General features: G+C 50.3%; 1 protein-coding gene across 6 annotated transcripts in view; it reads left to right on the forward strand.

The window, feature by feature from the left end:
- Nucleotides 1-23,300, forward strand: part of dennd5b (DENN/MADD domain containing 5B) — a 57,535-nt gene that overhangs the window by 25,292 nt on the left and 8,943 nt on the right. For 2 of the 6 annotated variants that reach the window (XM_084701104.1, XM_084701103.1), the window contains 15 exons: nt 2,038-2,097; nt 4,898-5,007; nt 6,529-7,213; nt 13,778-13,965; nt 16,309-16,869; nt 17,310-17,541; nt 19,014-19,164; nt 19,297-19,387; nt 20,480-20,614; nt 20,807-20,959; nt 21,252-21,333; nt 21,777-21,864; nt 22,022-22,150; nt 22,432-22,553; nt 22,712-22,857. In XM_084701104.1, coding sequence (XP_084557230.1) covers nt 2,038-2,097; nt 4,898-5,007; nt 6,529-7,213; nt 13,778-13,965; nt 16,309-16,869; nt 17,310-17,541; nt 19,014-19,164; nt 19,297-19,387; nt 20,480-20,614; nt 20,807-20,959; nt 21,252-21,333; nt 21,777-21,864; nt 22,022-22,150; nt 22,432-22,553; nt 22,712-22,857 — 2,933 coding nt within the window. Of the gene's footprint in view, nt 1-2,037; nt 2,098-4,897; nt 5,008-6,528; nt 7,214-13,777; nt 13,966-16,308; nt 16,870-17,309; nt 17,542-19,013; nt 19,165-19,296; nt 19,388-19,735; nt 19,847-20,479; nt 20,615-20,806; nt 20,960-21,251; nt 21,334-21,776; nt 21,865-22,021; nt 22,151-22,431; nt 22,554-22,711; nt 22,858-23,300 lie in introns of all 6 variants that reach the window. The other 4 variants (XM_084701108.1, XM_084701105.1, XM_084701106.1 and 1 more) reach the window with 4 other exon arrangements.

Genomic DNA, 23,300 nt, shown 5'->3' on the forward strand with positions numbered 1-23,300 from the left:
GCACAGTAAGTGGTGATCCAAGGACTTTACTGAACACACCTCTTCCAGAAAGCGGGTTCAACAAACTGTGAACCTAACCCTGAACTCGATTGATGATTGATGATTGATTTACCCTAAAATGGGAAACTCTGACTTTGTTGGAGTTGTACAAACTGCATCTCATGAAGCAAGTGCCAAAAACTGACCAAGAGATGGTGTACTTAGGGCAGAAGAATAAAGGCTGATCTTGAAATTGATTTGCTGGAACACCAGTTACTGGAGGAACAATACCCTATATAAATACTAATTGTTCAATTTATATTTATTGGAAATGAAGAAGACCAAATTAAATGTAAATTGTTTGTTTTTATTTCAGTGCCGAAAAGAATTTGGTCGGTTCTGAGTCCACGTTCACGGTCTGTAACATTATCGATGAAAGGGCTGAGAATTTTGCCAAAAAATAAATAAGGAGTGTGACGGGAAACGGTAACGTTAACTTGGGTATCCGGGAATTAAAGCACATTGAATCACGTTCTTATAATCCTCTCCCGACATATAATTAAGCAAATTACATTTTCTTCAAGATTGTTTGGCTGAACCAGGCAAGGACACCCCATATCTGTCAACTGTATCAGGCTCAGAAAGTGGGAGAGGATAGGTAGAAATCCAGAGTTGGTTATGGAAAACCTGCTAGCGAGCAGGTTAGGTTCAGTCAGTTACCATGGATACTGACCAAAAGTCTGTTACCTCTCTTTCTGGAACGGAAAACCCAGAGTTTGCCTCATTTCAGGGTTACCCAACTCAAGGTTTTCACTGAACCCGCTTTCTGGAATACCCCCCATGACACAATAAACTGACCTGGGCATTGTTGTTGTTGTCAAGGATTGCCAATCAGTGGTAATGTATTTGTGTGTTTATAAAAGTTCAGAGAGAGAGAGAGAAATGTTGGGTAATGTGTTAATTTTGTTTGACCTAGTCAGCCCACACTCACACACACACACACACACACATGCAGCCTTGTCATCTGTTTGGGAACGCTTTAATTACTCGGCTTTAATCTACCAACCAATGACTCAGCCTGATGCAGTGCAAAGCAACACACACACAGTCACGCTACTTCCTACTGGATTTACTGACCACACTGCGTGAGACAGAGGATTTGCAGGCATTTGCAGATCCGTTAGATTGATTAATTTCCAAGGAAACAGGTTTGGGATCTGGATCTGGGAAGCAAACGTGCATGGAAAACCAAAGGCTTTTTGTCTTGGCTGAATTGTTATCTTCCAACACGACAATTGTTGTGGAAACAGAAAGAGAAAGCGAGAGCTTGCAGACATGCCTTTCCTCCGCTGCTTTTAGGCCTGGGGACTACTGACCCGTTCCAGGCAGGGCCAGGCCAGGCTGGGATAGGCTAGTCTGCCGCACTAACATTCAAACCACAAACCCCATCTGCTGTGCACTTTGCTCCATCGTATGTCACACTGTACACACCTAATAACATATAATAGCCAGCTCCCAAACAGCAACCTCCATCCCACCCCAGTTCTTCCTGACTGTTGCTCCGTGGATAGGTTTCAGGAGTAGGGATTAGACCCATCATTTACATTTAGTCATTTAACAGACGCTCTTATCCAGAACGACTTACAGTAAGTACAGGGACATTCCCCCCGAGGCAAGTAGGGTGAAGTGGACACAATGTCATTTTGACCCGGCCGGGAATCAAACTGGCGACCTTCAGATTACTAGCCCGATTCCCTAACCGCTCAGCCACCTGACTCCCATCATGGTATTCTACAGATCAGTGGTTGGAAATGGAAGGAAGAGGCGGTGTGGGAGAGATGTGTCGGGTCCCGGCCCATGCTTGCCATGTGTTCTGCCATGCCATGCTCTTGAATTCATCACGTCTCACTGTCCATGCTTCGTGTCAATCTCATGTCATTCATTCATTTGGGCTTCTCTGTGTTGTTGTTTTTTGTTGTTTGGTTTGACGACACGCTGTCTTTGTTTTTTTTGTGTTGGTGTTCCTGCGCCTCTCTGCTGCATGTGCCTGGTCCGTAGCTTTGTACCAATGGCTTGAGGCTGACCGCCATGGCACGGACCCAGAGGCTGCCGCCACAGGTAAAAAGACAAACATCCACCGCTAACACAACTGTCCCTGAACCCATTTCGACGTATTTCTCAATTGCAGTCTGTACTCCCCTCGCTTCCGTCCCTCCTTTAAGTTTGAGCCTATCATCCGTCCTTGCGTCCTCTGACCTCTTATAACCCTTTGTCTCTTTCTCTCTCCATCCATTCAACCCCTCCCCACTGCTTGTAAGTGTGTCAGGTTTCTGAGAGCTTGTTATCCAAATAAGCTCCTCTCCTCCCTGAAGCTGGGTATTTTTTTACCCTCCTCCTCCTTCTCTCTCCTCCTTCTCTTCTTCAACCTGCTGTTCCCCAGATGTGCATACCCACACAGACCTATCAATCTACATCCCTCCTTTGTTTTGATAGCTTTGTTTCCCCCATTTCTCTGTCCCACCTCACGTGTGTGTCCTGGATTAGCTTTAGAAGACAGGGAAAGGGAGGGAGGGAGAGGGTCATTACAGAATAAAGAAGCTTAGGCTCCTCTGACACAGCCTGTCCACTCCTGTCTGTCAGGTCACAGCTCATGGCCCTATATGAGACAAGATGTTGTGCTGATGCCCTTACAGTCAGTTACAGACACAGTTACAGTCACAGTCACCGACCCAATAACAGACAGAGACACAGTTATAGTTGCAGACACAGTTACATACACAGACATGGTCCCAAAGATTGTGTGTGACTGTATCTGCCAGAGATTGTGTGTGAGAAACTGTGTCAGAGTTTGTCAGTGTGTTTTGGATTGTGTGTGTGAGTGTATGAGACAGAGGTACATATAGTGAGAACAAAAGACGGAGAGAGGGTTACCTTGGGATAGTAAGGCAATGTGTCTGTTAGTGTGTGTTAGACAGAGAGAGGCAGAGAGAGAGACAGACAGACAGACAGCCCTCCTGCATTAGTGTTAACAACAGCTTAGCAGCTTGGCATTGTGTTTACACACACTGTGGACACGCCAACTATTTAGAAAACCTCTAGTGTTGGATATCCAAGACTTTCATTGACAGACGCACACACACCAGCCTGCACACACACAGGTCTCTACAGAGCTATAGCCATCCAGCTGTGACCTTATATTTAATACAATGGCTCACCAAACCTGCTGCTAAAATGTCAATTTCCCTTTGCATTATTCATCTGTTATAACACACACACACACACACACACTCCCCCCCTCTTCACTTCCTCCCCCCTTCCCTGCTACCTGCTACTTTATGGCTTTGTGCCTGTCTTTCACTCCCTCATTCCCCTGCTCTCTCTCTCTGCTTTTCCTTGTGACCTCCCTGATGCCTGCTGCTGGTTTGTGTTCAGCAATTATCCTCACAGCACCTCACCCTCTGACACAGTCGTGTGTGTGTGTGTGTGTGTGGGGGGGGGGGGTCTGTGCATGCATGTTTATGACATGCATCTCCTCCAAAGTCTTTCAGTTTCAGTGTTCAGAAAGGAATGATTACTACCCCCTTACTTCCACTTGATGTCTTTGTGTCTTAACAAGTTTACATTCCTAAATGCATCCACTGGGAAATCACCTTTTACCAACATCCATGAACGTCCATTCAATTACAGTAAATAAAGAAATATCAACCAATCCATCAATCAACCCTCCCGCTTAACAATGACTATAAAGCGATGTATGGATAGACAGACATAGATCCACCATAGACCACCCCTCTCCCTTCAGTACTAATCACATAACATCTAGCTTTGATTGATCCAGTCATTAAAACCACCGCACGCTATTCAATGCGTTGACCTCCCAACCAATCACTTTGTCCCTCCTTCTTCAGCCTCTGTGACCCCCACACAACCCCCCTAGGGTAGCCCACACCGTCACCGTACACTGCGATCGATGTTCCTATACCGCTCCTATTCACTTATCCAAAATCCATATTCGTTTGTCTCGTCGTCATGCTAAGATGAGAGCTTAGAGTTGAGAGAGAGAGACAGAGAGACAGAGAGACAGAGAGAGGCTTCTTTCATTGGTTCTTTGCCATGTGAAGCCAACTGATGGAGGGTTGGGGGGGGGGGGGGGGTCCCCACAATATCAAGGTAGTCATGTAATTGTCATCACGATTACATGACTACCTAGAAGCTTTTCCCTTTCACATTTGTCTAACATTTTACCCCACTTCAACTCAGCTAGCTTTGTTTTTAGTGCCTAAGCTAAGAACTTGGTGTTCTCCAGCATTGAAGTGCTAGCAATTCAGCTAAGCTAGGCTAATGTGCTAATGCACCAGGGCCCCAGTCATACCGAGCTCTATGGACCTGTTGCTGCACTGAACACAGCTGTCAGACACCAGAGCCTTCGTGGCCCTTAAACGCTGTGTGGCAGGGGCTGCGTTCCTGCTACATGCTAGCACTTAGGCTAATGGCGAGGTAGGCCTTTGGTAGCACTTGCCGTTTCTCATACGAAAGTCCAGGTGACAAAGTGAAGGGAGAAAAAAAACGGGCAGAGGCCAATGTCAGGGAAGAACATTGTGCACAGTGGGGCTCTTAAAAGTGTGTGGTCAGAAGGGGAAACATCGAGTTTAGCAGCACAGCTGCTGACGGAGAGGAATTCCATGTATACTTGCCTAAACATCCCAGACCGTGACAGGGCAGCTCTCCAGATGAATGCTTTTAGTCCCCCAATGACCCGTTTGCACTACCCAATGTACTGCTTACAATAATACCCCTAAAACACACAAACCCAATGCACTGTATGTGTTTTTGACAGAAGCCGTTCTTACCCTTTGAATGCACATGTATCTGATCATTTTCTTTCTGTCTTTCTCTCTCTGTCTCCCACTCTCACTAGGTGAGAACTTGGAGCAGAGCCCCCTCAAGAGAACCTTCAAGTCCAAAGTCTTGGCCCACTACCCCGAAAATGTGGAGTGGAACCCTTTTGACCAGGATGCCGTCAACATGGTAAGAACAGCCAGCCACTGGAAGGGTCATACCTCATTTCTAAAAGAGATTCAGGGTCGGAGCAAAGGCAAATCTCACCCCCCCTCAGTATCTCCGGATTTACCCACGGGGCTTTGGAGGACAGGGGTGGCCCCGTCGATGGGTGACTTAGATTTAGACGTCTGTTGTCGAGGACTTTGGAGGTGGGAATAGGCACGGGATGACACTGGGATATGTTGGGACTCAGGAGAACCAAAAGTTACGGCGCCCAAAAAAGCATTGTCATCCAAGAGAAAGCGTTAAGTAAATAATGGAAATTATTTATGTGTGAAATGTGTGTCACGTGTGTGTGTGCAAGCGATTGCGTCCGGCCCACTGATTTCCAACTCAGGTGATCTGTCATTGATAGCCGTCTCCCTACTGAGCCTACCCCCCCCCCCCCCCCCCCAACGTCAGCAACGCTCAATAATTCAGCGGCGCTTCTCCGCTTACATCGGCATGGAAACTGGCCATTGTGGGTCTGTAAGGGAACACCGCCGTGCGTTTGGGATGAGCGTCATGCAGGGAGACTGGGAGGGATACTCAGCCTGGCCCCTCTCCCCCATCTCCATTTACACCTCCTTATCTTCCCTCCCTCCACTCCTCTCGTCTTTGACCATCACCTCAGGCAGTTCTCCAGTACTCACTGTGGATGGGAGGTGGGGATGTAGGAGGTAGTGGGAGGTGTAGGGGGAGGCCCTGGTATAATCATGCTTCCCACCCCAGTAGAACCACAGCAAAGCTCATCCGGTGATTGCTTTTCATGTCCCAATTCCCATCTCATAAATCCCTAGACCTGGCTGGCCTGTCTGTCTGTCTGTCTTTGCCTGTATCTTCCCCTTCCTGGGTCTCTCCCTTCCTCCATCTCTCCCCATTGGCCTGTATCTGACTGTAAGGGTCAGTGCAATGTCAGCACCCATCCAGCACCTAACCAGCACAAATGGGATTGGTCCCTTGGGATTCCCTAAAAGGGGGTCGGGGGGGGGGGGTAGTATTACCATATCCCCACCGGAGGCACAGCTGAGGCTGTGATTTACTTCCTGCTCCCCTAATCCAATCAGTGCACTGATCACAGGGTCCCTTTGTTGAGTGTGTGTGTGCATATTTGTGTGTGTACATTAGTTTGTCGTGGAGTTTGTTTTCATTTTTCATTCGAAAAATAAACATAATGGGGATAATAAGCCTTATTTATTCCACTGCTGACTGTGTACTTATGGATACAGATTGTGCTTATTTGATATAGTTTACAACTGTCTCACACACCCACACACAAACAATAACACACGCATGGTGTGATGGAGTTTCTGTCTGTATTCATAGGATGTTTGGTCAGCAATTTACATCCGTTCAACAGTTTTTCTGCCCAGAAATTGTTTGTAAACAACCTGCTACCCTCGCTGCCTCTGCTCTTTCCTCCTCTTCTTGTTTCTTCCTCATTTTCCTCCCCACTCCTCTATGCCCCCTTCCTCCTCTCCTCCCTCCTTCTCTTCCTCCTCCCCTCAGCTGTGCATGCCCAAAGGCCTGTCGTTCCGGACGCAGGCGGACATGCGCGAGCCCCAGTTCCACTCCTTCATCATCACCCGGGAGGATGGCTCCCGCACCTACGGCTTTGTCCACACCTTCTACGAGGAAGTGACCAGCCCGCAGATCTGCAGCGCCATGCAGACCCTCTACCAGATGCACAACGCCGAGAACCCCTCCTCCAACCCCTCCTCCTCCTCCTCCTCTTCCTCCTCCAGCATGGACTCCCTGGCCAGCAGCATGGACGAGGCTGACTCGTCCTCGTCGCAGCGGGGGGGAGGGGCGGGCATGGGCGGCTACGACGCGTCGCGAGACACGCTGTACGTGTCCAAGGCGCTGTGCCTGATCACGCCCATGCCCTTCATGCACGCCTGCCGCCACTTCCTAGCCCAGCTCCACCGGGCGGTGACCTCTGCCTCGCCCCCGCCCCTCCCCCTGGAGAGCTACATCCACAACGTGCTCTACGAGGTGCCCCTACCCCCGCCGGGGCGATCCCTCAAATTCCACGGCGTGTACGAACCAATTGTGTGTCAGCGGCCCGGGCCTGGAGAGCTCCCGTTGGCTGACTTCCCTCTGGGCGTGGCCTTCTCCCTATTGGGGGTGGAGAACCTGGTTCAGCTGTTCACCTGCACCATGCTGGAGATGCAGATCCTGCTGTACTCCCAGGGTGAGTGCACACCCATACACACACACACAGGATTCCCTTACTTACCAGTGTTCTTGCTGCCCTGGCTCATACAGTTTTGACACACACACAACCACACGCATACAAAGACATTCCCTTACGTACCGGAACCCCCTCTGCCATGCCTCATAGATAACACACATGTACACACACACAGACACGCACAGAGGAAGGGTTCATTAGAGGGATGACAGGTGGCAAGGAGAGATGGGGGTGGAGGGGGGAGACTTATCCCTCCAATCAGCCTCTCCAGCTGGACTGCTTTAAACAAACCTGGCAATCGTGCCTTCTCCTGCTCTGGACTGCTGCTGCTGCTGCTGCTGCTGGTGGTGGTGGTGGTGGTAAGAATACTAAACAGGGTTAGGGTTAGAATGTAATCTGCTGGTGAGGGGAGGGAGTGAGGGAGAAAAAGATGCGGAATGAGGGTGGGAAAGAGAAAAGGAGAGGGAGAAGATCGGATTGTCCTACACTGTCCTGTTGATTGCCATTCTAGTGGGCAAAGAGGATTGCCTGTAGGAGGTTTCAAATCTCTATTTAATCTCTCAGGGTGAGTTCTGAATGTGATCTAATTCACTTGAATTCCATTGGAATATTAAGATGGGACCACTGTCTGACGACTCACTCTCTGTCCCTCATATACGTACATCTGCAAACGTAGCGTTTTCAGCGCCAAAGCCAACCCGCAGGAAGCGCACGCTGTGATACTTCTGTATGCTTCGTATTTACCAAATCTGCATTTTATCGGGTAATCAGCACCTTTCTCCGCCCACAATACCGTAAATTGCGAGCATTTAAACGCACAATTGAATGGGCCTCAGATCATGGATCAGCCACCAAAGTCAAAACAGCGAAAACAAAGATTTAGTGATAACGGAATAGATGTGCTTGTTCATGAGGTAACAGCACATTTCTATTTTATACAAGGCCGGAATTCCACACCGAAACAAAAAAAATACCATCTGGACCGAAATGACAAATTCCAGTAACTGTAATATTGCATGGCTGCTTAATCTGTAACGCGTAATGATTTTGTGTTCACTCAACTGAAAAAGAGTGATCCTCGTGGCAAAAATCCTTTCAGCTCATCCTTTCAGCTCCGGCCTATGTCTCGGACTCGAGCTGCCATTTCTTCAGGAGGCATATGCGAGGAAACCCGCATGCTGGTTTACACCTGCTTTTAAGAGGCGCAGAATTGTCACAGCAAAAAAGAGGCACAGCGTTTCTTGTACATACCGCGGAATACATAATTAGGCGCACTTAACGCATCCCCTCCCATCTCTTTGTGGGAAACTCCCACTTTCCCCTTGACCCTCCCGTGAATACATATGCATGACACGGAAAAGTGCAATTTTCCATTTTCAGTTCCCGCGACAGGCAGTCTTCACTTTTACCTCAGTGCGGCATGTTTGTACGTGCACGTTGCGAAACAAATACGCCTAAAGTGGGCGCAAAAGCGTTACTACATGAGGCCCTCAGTGTTCAAACAAAGAGATTCCTCCATGAGACCCCCCCCCAAGAAATGACAGACAGGCCCCTCTCCTTTTACCTCTCCCCCCGTCATCCCTCCCTCATCGTTTGGGAGAAAGACGTACTCCTCCCATGTATTATTCATCACACCAACCGTCAAGAGTTGCTTACAACAGGGAAATAATTAAAAACCCCTCAAACGCAGCAAATCACGCTCCCGTTCCATCCGAGCGCTCTTTATTTTTCATGGGGCAGCACAGCGGGCAGCCCTGTTCAGCTCCCGCTGTGAGACATGAGCGCCAGACTGGTCCTAATGTCTCCTTAATGAACATGCAACACTTTGTTTGCCCGGAAGGGCGTTTGACGGAAAGAGTCCATTTAGAAAAGCGGTGTCTGTGACGCTTGCCATTCTTGTTCTCATCGATAGCGTACATCCGTCAACAAGCAATTAAAATCTGACAGGCAAGTCCCCCCCACCCCCCTTTTTGTGTTTCCTCTGCTCTCACTCAGTTGGATGTGACACAGAGCATGGGGGGGGGGATAATGACAGGCAGGCGTCTCCTCCAATTGCCCGGTTCAGCCCCCCGCGGATCTTGGCCGAGGGGGACTTTTATTATAACTGAGTGTTGTTCATTTGTTGTTCACTCGCTCAGAGACGCGAAGTCAGATAAACATCTTTCCGTTGCCATAGATCTGGATGAACTGATGCCCTTTGCGGTGCAGAGAGAGTCAGACTAGGGTGACAGAGCAGTCTTATCGAAGGTTGGCTGAGGTCAGCCCTGCAGTCTGAAGGATGTGAGCTTTGACATGCCACTGGCCCTATCTGTCGTCTCCACAGTGTGTAATCTGCCACATCTCTGTGTTAGTGCTTTCAGTTGAACGCCATTCTCTCTTCCCCTTCTGACAGTGTCTGCATGAATGTGGGTGTGTGCATGTGCGTGTGCAATCCTGCGCGTCTTTGCTCGTGCACATGTGTATGCATGTGTACATGTGTGTTGGTTGCGCTTTCACGTGTGTCTCTACATGTGTAGGAGTTACTTTTGTGTATGTGAGTATGCACATGTATGCGGGTGTGAGATATCCATCAGTCCCAGACCCAGTTTCGCTCTGAGTGTATTCCTGTTCCCCACTGTCAGCTGTGACCCCATCTGCAGTGTTGCACTGCGGCCTGCTAAACCAGTGTGGGATGTGTGCCGGAGATGCAGTGCATTCCTGGTGACCCTTCAGCACTATTCACAAAGGGCTCCTAGAAGGTCTGTGTGTGAGACTGAACTTGGCTCCCTCAGGATCGTGATCAGGATCTGGGCTGAGATCTGATCAGAGATGTTGTCTCTCTCTGTCTTTTTCTTCTGTCTCTCTCTCTCCCCCTCTCTCTCCCACCGCCCTCTCCTCCTTTTGCTCTTCCCCCTTGCTACCTCTCTCTCCCCCTCTTGCTCTGTCTCCCCCCTCGCGCTCTCTCCTCTTCTTTCTTTGTGCCGTCTCCCCTCTCCCGTTGCCTTTCTCCCCATCTCACACTGTCTCTCTTTACCCATCTCTCTCTCTCGACCAGTGAAGCCAGGTGGTTGTTTAGATGGGGGGGGTATGTCAACCTCTTCACTGTAAAGCAGGCAGTGTTGTGTAGTCACCCAGGTCAGTTATCGGTTCACCCTCAGACTGCAGCGTTTGTCTGCACCCCTTCTAGGTTTTCCCCTCATTTATTATTCAGTATTGCAGTGTGAGACATTAGAGCCTGTTTATTGTGTGTGTGTGTGTGTTCCCTCCAGGCCTGTACGGGTGTGTGTGGGTTTGCTGTGCATTACAGCTGAGGTAGAGAGTTTACTCAGCACTTTCTCAGCTCCACCTTTCGGTTTCAACCACTTTCGGTCTCTCTCTCTTTCTCTCTCCTCTTTCTCAATCCTGTTGTTCTGCTGTGTGACTTTAATCTCCCACTCTCTCTGTTTATCTCTTTCTTCTCTCCTCTCCCTCTTTCTCTCTCCTCCTTCTCACTATCTTCCCCTTATCTGTAGTGTGACTTTCATCTCTCACGCTTTGTCTAGTCTAGCCTTTTTTTATATGTGACATTATGTGAAAGGACTCATGCTGTTATTGTAGCACAACCACTACACACATGCATGCGCACACACACAGACACAGTTATTAAATTAGACTCCTGTCCTCAGTCAGAGAGAAACTTCATCCATTAATTCTCTTCAACTCACTTATTTGCATCTCGAGTCTCAAAAAAGAAGCAGTGACACCTGCAGTGGCACACTCTCATAGACACACACACAACCCATCAGTCTCCCATATACTTGCAATGGATGTATGTCCACGACATGTCCACGCTAGCTAATGTCTCCCCTCATACACATGCAAAGCCAAACAAGGCCAACAGTCGGAGAGGATGGTGGGTTCGAGTGTTTGAGTAAGTGTTGGTGTGTGCATATCGTGCTCCGATCCTTGTTGAAGGAAACTGTTTTCCGGTCAGGTTGTTTGTGGGCATTCAATATGCTTGCTTGCTTGTAGTTGTCCATCGAGGCCGATGATGACGTCCACTTCTGACTTTCAACGGTGAGTTTTCTTGTGGCTGTATAGTCCTATCCTGGATCCACAGGCCTTGTCACAGGTGGGACATGTGTATGTAATAGTGGTGGTACCGGCAACCTTGGTTGTGTTTCTTTTATGCCTTCTTTCCTGCCTGTCCTGTCTCCTGGGTGTCCTGTCTCCTCCCTGTCCTGTCTCCTCCCTGTCCTGTCTCCTGGCTGTCCTGTCTCCTGGGTGTCCTGTCTCCTGGGTGTCCTGTCTCCTGGGTGTCCTGTCTCCTCCCTGTCCTGTCTCCTCCCTGTCCTGTCTCCTGGGTGTCCTGTCTCCTGGGTGTCCTGTCTCCTGGGTGTCCTGTCTCCTGGCTGTCCTGTCTCCTGCCTGTCCTGTCTCCTGGCTGTCCTGTCTCCTGGCTGTCCTGTCTCCTGGGTGTCCTGTCTCCTGGGTGTCCTGTCTCCTGGCTGTCCTGTCTCCTCCCTGTCCTGTCTCCTGGGTGTCCTGTCTCCTCCCTGTCCTGTCTCCTGGCTGTCCTGTCTCCTGGCTGTCCTGTCTCCTGGCTGTCCTGTCTCCTGGCTGTCCTGTCTCCTGGGTGTCCTGTCTCCTGGGTGTCCTGTCTCCTGGCTGTCCTGTCTCTTGGCTGTCCTGTCTCCTGGCTGTCCTGTCTCCTCCCTGTCCTGTCTCCTTGCTGTCCAATACCATGCCTGCCAAGCACTCCTTTCCATATCCTGTCACTCTGCCCCACACGAGCATTGAAGTCCCCAAGGAGGAGGATCTTGTCGGTCTTGGGGATCCGGTGGAGAGCCTCATCCAGTGACTGATAGAATGAGTCTTTAACCTCAGTGTCGGATGGCAGGGTTGGGGCATACACACTAAGAAGTGTAGCAAAGCGTCTCTTCGCCAGGGGGATACGGAGGGTCATCAGTCTTTCACTGATGCCCACAGGTGTTTCAGTGAGTCTTGGTAGCAGTGTGTTCCTGATGGCAGGTCCCACACCGTGCAGATGTTGTCCACCTAGGGGGGAGCCTTTCCAGAGGAAGGTGTAACCGGACCCTTCCTCTATCAGCGACCCTTCGTCAAGGTGCCTGGTCTCGCTAAGTGCGGCAATATCGATGTTGTAACGCCTCAGCTCAGTGCTGTTCTTCTGTGAGGTCTTTCGGTCTTGCCATAGGAGTCCAGGAGAGTTCTTCCGTTCCATGTTGCCAGTTTTTGGTTTGGGGAATTTATTTCTTCTGTTTTGACCGCAGAAGTGGAATGACCCAGACTCCCAGCTGATAGCGACCAATACCCTGTGCCGCTGACGTGCAGGGCTCTGACTAGAAGCTCCCAGAATATTCAAACCTGCTCTCGTCGCCAGTTGCCCCATCGCCACCAGTCTTCTACCAGATGTAGATCCAACCTGCACTCAAGAGATTATTTAGAGTGCCGTTGGAGGCGTGCCATCCCCAGTAGCACCATCTTTACCATGGTGAGGTAAATCGGGTGGCATGGGTCAGGACGATCAGTTTCCCCATCCAGCCTGCAGGAGGCTGCCGGCTCCTGGCTCTGTTTAGGCCCGCCTATTGCGCACCGCCAGCGCATTGCTTTTCTGTCTGGGTCTGCTCCCTTAGCCTTGCCTCGAGAGGCTAACCCACAAGGCAGTGGGGCTATTTACCCATAGCTGGGCGGGTGGGTGACGGGTGCCGGGGCGTGTCCACCTTGTGGTGGGCCTGCACACCACAACTCTGGGACCCACTGCTGCTCCGAGATCCCCTGCAGTTCAGCCTGGGACCGCAGGGTACCCAGTTACCATGTGCGGCCACGAGGAGGCACTGCAGGAGTCTTGGTGGTGGAGAGGCTATGTACCGGCAGAGGAGACTTTCGCCCTCGGCTCCTCTTTTCACCCCCTATGAGGGAGCTAGAAAGCAGAGAGTTGCAAGCAGAAGGCAACATAGAGCATGCACTAACAACAAGCACTACTTCTACACTGCTGCACTAGATGCTTCACTCACACCCTGTGTGATGACCTCAAACACACACACACACACACACGCACAACTCTTTCACAATGAACATGGCAACTCCCCGTTTTTTTTTTCCTGGATATAAATTGCTTGGGTCTGTTTAATGCAATGCAATCTTGGCCTTGGAAAGCCTTATGCATTTTGAATGAGCCCAGTGGATAGATGGAAGGGAAGAGAGTTGAAGTCAGAGCGAAAGATGGAGGGAGGCGAGGAGGGAGGGAGGGATGGATGGAGAGACTGATCGGATCAAAAAAATAGAAATGTTCTCCCCCTCCTTTTCTATGGAGGTCGCTCAGGCTTTTCTGATCATTTTAATCATATCTGATGAAACGGCTTGACTCAGTACAGATTAAGGCCAGTGGCCCCTGGTATTGAGACAGCACATACTCACACACACACACACCAAAAGGTGATGGAAGGGAATCCATCACGACAGAATCTCGCCCCCACAGATTGCTCGCAAATTCAATTTAGATCCATTGATTCAAGTCGGCCTCTGCTTGTTTTTCACCCAAACTGCGTTCCTCCACCCCTCCACCCACCCACCCTCTCCTCGCAGACTACCAGCGTCTGATGACGGTGGCAGAGGGCATCACCACCCTGCTCTTCCCGTTCCAGTGGCAGCATGTGTACGTGCCTATTCTGCCCGCCTCGCTGCGCCACTTCCTGGATGCCCCCGTGCCCTACCTGATGGGTCTGCAGTCCAAGGAAGGCACCGACCGCTCCAAGCTGGAGCTGCCTCAAGAGGTACTTACTGAGGTGGTGTGTGTGTGTGTGTGTGTGTGTGTGTGTGTGTGTGTGCATCCATGCATGTGTCTGAAACTGCAGCTGTGTGTGTGCTGTCACGCATGGGACTTTGCGCTGTGTCTGCGTGTGCATGTTTTGTGCTTTTGCGTGTGTGTGTGTGCATCTTTTTGTGTGCCCATGCAATGTGTTTTGACTGCAGCCGTTTGTGTGCTGCCACCCATGTGACTTTGTGTGTGTGTGTGTGCGTGTCTGTGATGGCAGCGGTTTGTGTGCCGTCACGGCATGTGACATTGCGCTGTGTCGCGTGTGCATGTTTGTGCTACTGTGTGTGTGCTTGTGTGTGCGTGTTTGTTTGTCATACGGCCGTTGCAGTAAAAGCTCATTGTTGCTGAGTAGACGGTGTCCAAGGCTATCAGATCCTGACTCTGCAATCTGTCCAATGAGACCTGGTTGAGTCTAAGAATACATCTGGGAGACAGTGTGGCTCCTATTCCAAATCCTGGGACCTATAACGGGGCCGGATCCTGCCCTTGAACATGTTTTTTGCCATCTATTGTATCAATTTACAGACATCTGTGTGTGTGTGTGTGTCGCGTCCCCTCTCTCAAGCAGACTTGTCCGCAAACATCACAAGCAGAAGAACCCTCCGTCTGTCTGTGTGTGTGTGTGTGGAGAGGCAAGATAAAACTGTAAAATTCCGGCACAATCCCAAATCCCACAATCCCAGATTCCCCTTCTCCTGCTCGTTAATCAGCCCTCCCCCCAGCATGGTTGGTAACCCTGGAGCCCCTCCACCTTCCCCCAGTCCAATTTTCCGCCCTCACAGCCCCCCCCCCCCCCCCCCACCCAGTTCCACACACGAGCGGGGTCTCTCTTTGTGGAATGGCTCTTTGAAGTGCTTCTGACCTAGAAATGGGATGAGAGAAAGGAGGAAAGGCGAAGGAAAGGCTCACAGAGGAGGAGGAGTGGGAGCAGCGAATGAGTGCGCGGATGAAATCATTGGGGGGGGGTTTCCCCCGTTTTTGGAAGATGTGCTCTTCGGAAGCGAGTCATCTTTTCGTGCGGGGCTGTACGTGTTTTCATTTAGAATGGCAACAAAGTACAGCCTTGCGCATAGATGCACACACACTCTCTTGTTATTTTGTCATGAAACAATCGAGGCCAAACCTTCCGGAAATGAGAGCTCTGGTCTATTACTTTTCCTTCAAGCAAAATGCTTAAGCACACCCAGCAGTGGAGCTTTCCTCCCTTTTCCTGGATCTCCTAAAGCAGGGGATGGGTCACCTTTTCCCAAAACCAGCTATCTTGGTCCAATCCACATGAGGTTAGAACTGTGCTTTCTACAACTGAGTGTGTCCATCGCAAAACATCTAACGGCACATGGGTCAATCCCAGACCCAGTTAGCTAACAGACCAGACCACAGATCCCAGATTAAAGAAATAACAGCTTTGTTGCTTAATAAACCACTACAATTGACAAAGCGTGGTGGCTATGCTCGTGCGATATACTCAGGTGTGTGTGCGTGGAGTCTGTCTCCTCTCTCCAGTGGTGGTGTCTGAATGGAGAGTGGCAGAGTGATAGATGACTCTGGAGCTCTAGGAAGCCAGGCTGTAAGACCATTTTACAACTGTGAGCTGCCATTATGGGTGCTCTGACAATGTGTGTGTGTGTGTGTGTGTGTGTGTGTGGTTCTCTGTGGTCCTCATGAGGAAGAAAATACACGTTTGCATGTGCATCGACATGTAAGTGTGGGGCGCGTGTTTGTGTGCATGCACACACACAGGTCCACGTGTGTGTGTTTGTGCGTTTACACACGTGCGTTTGTGTGTGTGCTCGTGTGTGTCTGGATGAGAGATTTCAATTTTTTTTATCCCGGAGGTGTCATGTTAATTCCATTATATCCGATTTGGACTGAGCTCATGCATTAATCTGCTATCATAAATCACTTACTGGCCTACATTTCCCATTCTCTAGCCCCCAAAACACACACACATGCGCATGCACCACATTCTTACCCCAATCTGTCCTCAATACCAAGATCCATCACACCCACCCTTTGTTTACCTTCTTACTCTTGATAACTACACTATTGTTTGAGTTCTCAAATAACTCTCTAAAGATCCAGATGTTTTCGGTCCTGTCTTAATGTGTGGGGCTTTTCTCTAATGGTGAAGATCACCTCCCAAGAGCTACTTGGGTGGATGATTATGTGAGGAAGTAAGGGTGTTATCTGACTGTCTCTGTGTGTGTGTGTGTCTCTCTCTGTCTCTCTCCATTCTCTGTCTCTCTGTCTGTCTCTCCCCTCCCTCCTCCTCTCTGTCCCTGCCCCGTCCCTTCCCCAGGCTAATCTATGTTTCGTGGACATCGACAACCACTGCATCGACCTGCCAGAGGACTTCCCCCAGTTCCCCAACAAGCCTGACTTCATCAAGGAGCTGAGTGAGGTGCTGCTGAGCTATGGTCTGTCCCCACAGGGAGGCGCTCCTCCTGTCCCCACCACCCCCTCCCCCTCCCCGGGCTCGGTGTCCAAGGGCCTGAGGAGCCTGGCGCTGAGCGAGCTGGAGGACGACGGGCGCAACGGGAACCTGGGCGGCGAGGAGCGGGCAGTGCTGGAGTTGCTCCAGGGCAACGCCACGCTGGAGAGGCTGCGGGCTCTGGCCAGGCGCACGGGGGTGGAGGTGGGACGAGCGGACGCCTCCGGGGGGGGCGCCCAGCGGCAGGCAGGGGGGCGGACGGCGGCGGAGGAGGAGCTGGGGAACGCCAAGCTGAATGTGCAGCTCAGGGAGGTGTTTGCCAGCCGCTTCACCACCATGTTCGCCGACTACGAGGCGTTCGTCATCCAGAGCGCCCCAGACCTGGAGTCTTGGCTCACCAACCGGGAGCAGATGCACAACTTTGACAAGGTGCGACACACACACACACACACACACACTGGCACCCTTGTGCCTGTACCAAAAGACGTAATGGCAAGCGACTGTGGTTCCATTCATGGGGACGCCACCGAGTACGACACGACATTTTGGATTTGTTTTTACCAAACAGCTCACTAAGACGGCGTGAGATAAGTTTGTCAGTTGCTGTTTCAACATGAAGAGTTTTTCAGTCCCAGACACAGAACAGGGAGCCATGGAGGTTCGCAGTCACAGGGGAAATTCAGCAGCGAATAGTCTCATATCAGAGAGCGAGAGCCTCTTTTAACACACCGTTTGCGCTCGTTCCTGTAAAATATCTCCAAGCGCATTTGTTTGTGACCATGCATACAATAGGGGTCTGTACGCGTAGCGACCTGAGTATTCATGGGTCTTCATGTGTTAACCCGCCTCTCCTCCTCCCTTGTTCCCAGGCCTCCTTCCTGTCTGACCAGCCCGAGCCATATCTGCCCTTCCTGTCCCACTTCATCGAGACCCAGATGTTCGCCACCTTCATCGACAACAAGATCATGTCCCAGTGGGAGGACAAGGAGCCGCTGCTGCGAGTGTTTGACGGGCGCATCGACAAGGCCCGCCTCTACAACGTCCGGGCCCCAAGCCTTCGCTCGTCCAACTATCAGAGGTGCACCGTCCTCAAGGAGTCGGGTATGTCAGGGATGTGTGTGTGTGTGCGTGTGTGCGTGTGTGAGAGAGAGAGACCGCCTGCAGGGTGAGAGGAACAGTAGGCTTTAAAACTTAAGTAGGAAGACCTGAATAGCTAAAGTAGCTAGGAAGTAAGCAGACTTCCTGTCTGTCCCACAAGGGTAGTCCCGGCCTACAGTCTCTGGTGCTGTCACACGCACACACACACATCATATTCTTCTTTCTAGGTTTTCTCTCCTACCTCCCTCTGGTACAACTCAGCCACGGTTCTCGTCCCTTCTTCCTCTCCTCTCTCAATTTTTGTCTGGCCACACAACAGCTGACTTCTCTTAAATTTCAGACACTGCTCTGTTAGGACCTACTCACTCTTGGTTCCGCTAGTGTTGAACTACACACAGACACACTCTCACACACGTGCATGCACACACACACAAATTTAGGTTCATCCCGTTTTCTGTGTGATAGTGTCTGGTCAGCCTGATCACCCCCACCCCCCCCACCCCTCCCCTTGTTAATCTGTGATTGCTGCTGAACGTACAGAAGCAACGCAGGAAGCCAGGCATAGAGACCGACTCAAAGTCAGGTGGGTGAGCGGTTAGGGAATCGGGCTAGTAATCAGAAGGTTGCCAGTTTGATTCCCGGCTGTGCAAAATTACGTTGTGTCCTTGGGCACCCTACTTGCCTCAGGGGAAATGTCCCTGTACTTACTGTAAGGCACTCTGGAAAAGAGCAACTGCTAAATGACAAAGTGTAAATGTAAATGGGAGTCTCTATCAGCTAGCTTTAGTGTGTGTGTGTGTGTGTGTGAGTGCGTACGTGCGTGCGTGGGCTGATTTGAACGCGATGAGGGATGTAAAAAACGTAATTTCTCGTTCATAGGCAATGGTGTGTGCAGGTGCACAATGACTCAGACAAAAGGAGCTTTTTTTATTCAGCTTCATTTTAAATGATAATGGGAGAAAAATAGGTAATAAGGTGGCGGGGGGGGGGGTATATGAAGAAAGGGGGAGAGAGAGAGGGGGAGGGAGGGAGGATTAGTAAAGGACAAAGATAAAGTGGGTGAAGGGGAGAGAGAAGGATAAAGAGATTTACAGAGTGGAGAGAAGTGACATGTACAGCCTGTCCAGCGTGTCCTGTAATTAACTATACAAACACCGATTTTTTATGCACTGCTAATCTTTTAGTGAAAGAGCAGAGGCACGACCCTTAGAACAGGGTGCCCCTCCCACATTTACATATAGGGATTTAGCAGACGCTCTTATCCAGAGAGACTTACAGTAAGTACAGGGACATTCCCCCCGAGGCAAGTAGGGTGAAGTACCTTGCCCAAGACAACACACAACGTCATTTTGCACGGCCGGGAATCGAACCGGTAACCTTCTGATTAATAGCCTGATTCCTTAACCGCTCAGCCATCTGACGCTTCCTTGTGTTACTTTAATGTACGACCCATTCCATTCTTTCCGTGCTCCCAGCCCAGGCAATTGAACAGCGTCTGATGAAGATAGACCACACAGCCATACACCCCCATCTGCTGGATATGAAGATTGGCCAGGGCAAGTACGAGCATGGCTTCTTCCCCAAGCTGCAAGCCGAAGTGCTCGCCACAGGGCCCACCAATAATAAGTGAGTGTGCTAAGTCCCGGTCTCCGGAGGGAACCAATGACACACCTCGATACTGACGTAGAGTGCCAAGATTTATTATCTTTCGGAACCACTCAAATTGATATATGTGTGTGTGTATGCGTGATGGAACAGATGGTCCAATCGCACGACCACGGCCCAGCGCAGGAAGGACCGATACAGACATCACACAGAGCATTTGACTCTGGATAACGACGTCAAAGAGGTACACATACGCCAACCCTCCTCCTCTTCCTCTCCTATGTGTAGCAGCATGTCTCCTTTACTTCCCTTTTTCCCCGTCGTCCAGAAGGTTTGCTCTGCTCTGTTTCTTGTCTCACCCTTTCTTTATCTCGGCCTAAAAAGGCTTTATTTTCTTTTGTCATCACGTCTTTTACTGGTTGTAGTCTTTTCCTGTTTTATTTTCTTTGTTCTGTGTGTTGTGCATTCATTCGCATGCTGCCTTCTATTTTCAGTTATTTTCCCGTTCTTTCCTTCTTTCGTTTCTTTCATTCTCCTCGCGCTTCACGGTTTTCCGGCTGGGGGTGGTGGTCTGGGTCATACCACTCCTCAGCAGGTAGAGGGGTGTCTGGTCCTGCAGAACTCCATGGCCTTCTGGGAGTGGGACAAGGCCTCCCCACCACCCCTCAAACCGCCCAAAAAGTCGGCCTCCGCGTGCTGCCTGGTACGTGGAGGTGTTGTCACAGTGATGGACCACCCCCCAACCCCTCACCAACCAATCCCGACCCCTTCCCCGCACACCCAAATCCGAGCTTGCCAAAAACCCACTCGCACCTCCACGACGGCAGTTGTCACGTCGGTGTGTCACACCCACAACCACACACACACTGTCACTCCTCACTCACTGTCAGAGGAGACCTGCTCTGTGATACAGGGAAGCCTAGTAGTGTTTCTTCTTACTGCTGGGTGGAGCCTGTGGTTGGATGAGAGAATGGAAGGTAGTAAGATAGAAATCAAAGGAGCCTAGTTCTGAACAGCAGGGTGAAGCAGATAGCAGGGTGAAAGAGTGCAAGAGTGAAAGATGGCTTATGCGGAGAAGAGATATGGGAGCTCGGCAAAAGGTCACCGCTCTCGAAAACAAACAGCAACCGCTCCCCTCCTTCCACTCCTAACCCTGTGCTTTGGACCATGTTCACATCCCTAACGTCCTTATCTCTCTGTGTGTATATATTTGTTCTCTCTCTCACCGTCTTTTGTACATTCTTGCTCTCTTTCTGCCTTCTCTACACACTGACACACACAACAGATTAACAGAGGCTAACGTGTGTGTGTGTGTGTGTGTTCATGTCCGCTTCAGCAGAAGTACATGCAGGAAGCTCGTAGCCTGGGGAAGAGCCTGAGGCAGCCTAAGCTGTCGGACCTTTCGCCAGCCGTCATTGCTCAGACCAACTGGAAGTTTGTGGAAGGCCTGCTCAAAGAGTGTCGGATGAAGGTGGGTCTGAGAGGACCTCACACAAACAGACACAGACGCGCGCGCACGCACGCACGCACACAGACATTTTTCTTCCGAACTTGAGCAAGTTTTCATTTTCAGAATATGGAACAACAGAGTCAGAGAGGTGCAGTGAGATGTCAAATGACCATCAAAGAGTGTGTGCGTGCGCGTGTGTGTGTGTGCCTGCAGACCAAGCGGATGCTGGTGGAGAAGATGGGCCGGGAGGCGGTGGAGTTGGGCCACGGCGAGGCCAACATCACTGGGTTGGAAGAGAACACCCTCATTGCCAGCCTCTGTGACCTGCTGGAGAGGATCTGGAGCCATGGGCTGCAGGTCAAACAGGTCGGTACACACACGCGCGCACGCGCACACACACTCGTGCAGGCACATACACACACACACGTAGACACATTCAGTGCCCATATAAAATGATGTTGAGGGTGGGGTTTTTAGGTCAAACCAGTCAGTAAATACCCCCGCACACCGCTCAATATCAAATAGAGTGCATGGTTACAGATCATACCGGTTCCATAAGGTTCAGAGACGATCACATGGCCGTTATCCATACACTCGTTAATCGATGCATTTTAATGAATGATGTGACCTTTGACTCCCCTGACTTATGACCCTGCAGGGGAAGTCAGCCCTGTGGTCTCACCTGCTGCACTACCAGGCCAGAGAGGAGAAGCTAGCAGAGCAGCAGGCCCTGTCTCCAGGTAACAACAGGTTCAACCCAGTGTACCACAGTACAAAACATGTTCTGGATTGTACCGGAAGCTCACATGCCTATTTTTTGTATTGTTTTATTTCTTTACACACTCACTTTCAGCTCAATATTGCACTAACTGTACCCCACTTGTCTTACGTTAGTATAGGTCTTGTCTTAGGTTAGTATATGTCTGTTCTAGGTTAGTATAGGTCTATAATGTTACTATAGGTCATTATGTCTAGTATATTGTAAACTGCATACTTTTCTGTATATTAGGATGTTTATTATTATTATTTTTATTTTGTAATCTATGTTCTTAGTACATATATGTTGTGTTATGTTATGCTAGGTTGCTTGCGTTGTCTTGTCCCAAGAATTTCAGTGCCCACTTTGACATTGTGTTGTTCTGTGCACCTGACAATAACAACTCACGAGAGTGTCTTGTCTCAGCTTCCTCAGTGTCGAACGGAGAGAGGCGCAAGTCCGAATCTTCGCTAGGAATGCCGTCAATCCGCGTGTCGCTTCTACAGGATATGAGGTATGGACCCCCCCCACCCCGCATAGGTTAGACAATGAGGTCTGTGTCGACTTGTAAAGTGTACCCCGTTCCTCACCCCCCCCCCCTAACTTCCTCTCCCCTTTCTTCTCCTCCCATCCCCTCCCTCTCTGCTCCTCTGCCACGCCACTTCCCACAGACACATCCAGAGTATGGGGGAGATAAAGACAGAGGTGGGCAGGGCGCGAGCCTGGATCCGTCTGTCCCTGGAGAAGAAACTGCTCTCGCAGCACCTCAAACAGCTGCTCTCCCGACAAGCCTTAGCCAAGTGAGGACGCGCACAGACCCACACATACACACCAACACATACACACTGACGCAGACCCACACATACACACCAACACATACACACCAACGCAGACCCACACATACACACCGACGCAGACCCACACATACACACCGACGCAGACCTGCAGACCAATGCACACAGACAAACTCACACAGGCCTATGGACAGACATAACTAAATGGATCTATATACAGTCGCATCGAGGCCTTAATGTCTTGTCTGCATGTTTGTATGACAACACTGGTGTGTCTGGTCATCCAGAAAGTTGTATAAGCGCTATGCCTTCCTGCGCTGTGAGGAGGAGAAGGAGCAGTTCCTGTTTCACCTGTTGTCCCTGAATACTGTTGACTACTTCTGCTTCACTAGTGTCTTCACCACCATCAGTGAGTATCCCGTCCCCGGCTTGGCCACACGTACAAAAAACATACATTATTTAGGGCAGAAAATGCCTTGAAGGCAGTGCCAGAGAAATTGTGCATTTTTGTACACACATGTACACACACAAACACACACTCGCTCAACACCATTTTTGTCCCTGCAGTGATTCCATACCGAGCCGTCATTCTCCCCATCAAGAAGCTGAGCAACGCCATGACAACCTCCAACCCCTGGGTGTGTGTGTCAGGCGAGCTGGGAGACTCGGGCATCATGCAGATCCCAAAGAACGTCCTGGAGATGACCTTCGACGTGAGTTTGACTTTTCAGCTCTGACCCTAGTCACTGCTCTGTCCCACTTCCCAGTGACGTCGGGTCGCTGTGAATTCCGGTCTGTGTTGTAGTTGCAGGTTGTCGGACGCTGGCATGACCCGTGGGATTTCTAGCGGCCATTTGGGTGTTTCTGTGTGGCATGACCTTGCACACGATTTTCCTAAATGTTTCGCTTATGAACTAATACTCTCCAACAGCATTCCCCTTCTCCTTCACTCACTACCCTGACAATTGATTCACGTGTCATCAAAACACAAACACGCTCTCTCACTTTTCAGGATTTGTTTTCCTCGTCCAATTTGCATGCATAGATGAAAAGTGTTTTTTTTGTGTGCACCTTGGGTCGTGGCTACATGTGGGACACACATACACTCTTGGGTGCAGTAGACAGTGCATGTTGGAGGGGGGACTCATACTACTCC

This window comes from Hypomesus nipponensis, chromosome 7 (genome assembly GCF_054491055.1).
Source record: "Hypomesus nipponensis isolate SF chromosome 7, ASM5449105v1, whole genome shotgun sequence".
In the NCBI taxonomy this organism is placed as follows: domain Eukaryota; kingdom Metazoa; phylum Chordata; class Actinopteri; order Osmeriformes; family Osmeridae; genus Hypomesus; species Hypomesus nipponensis.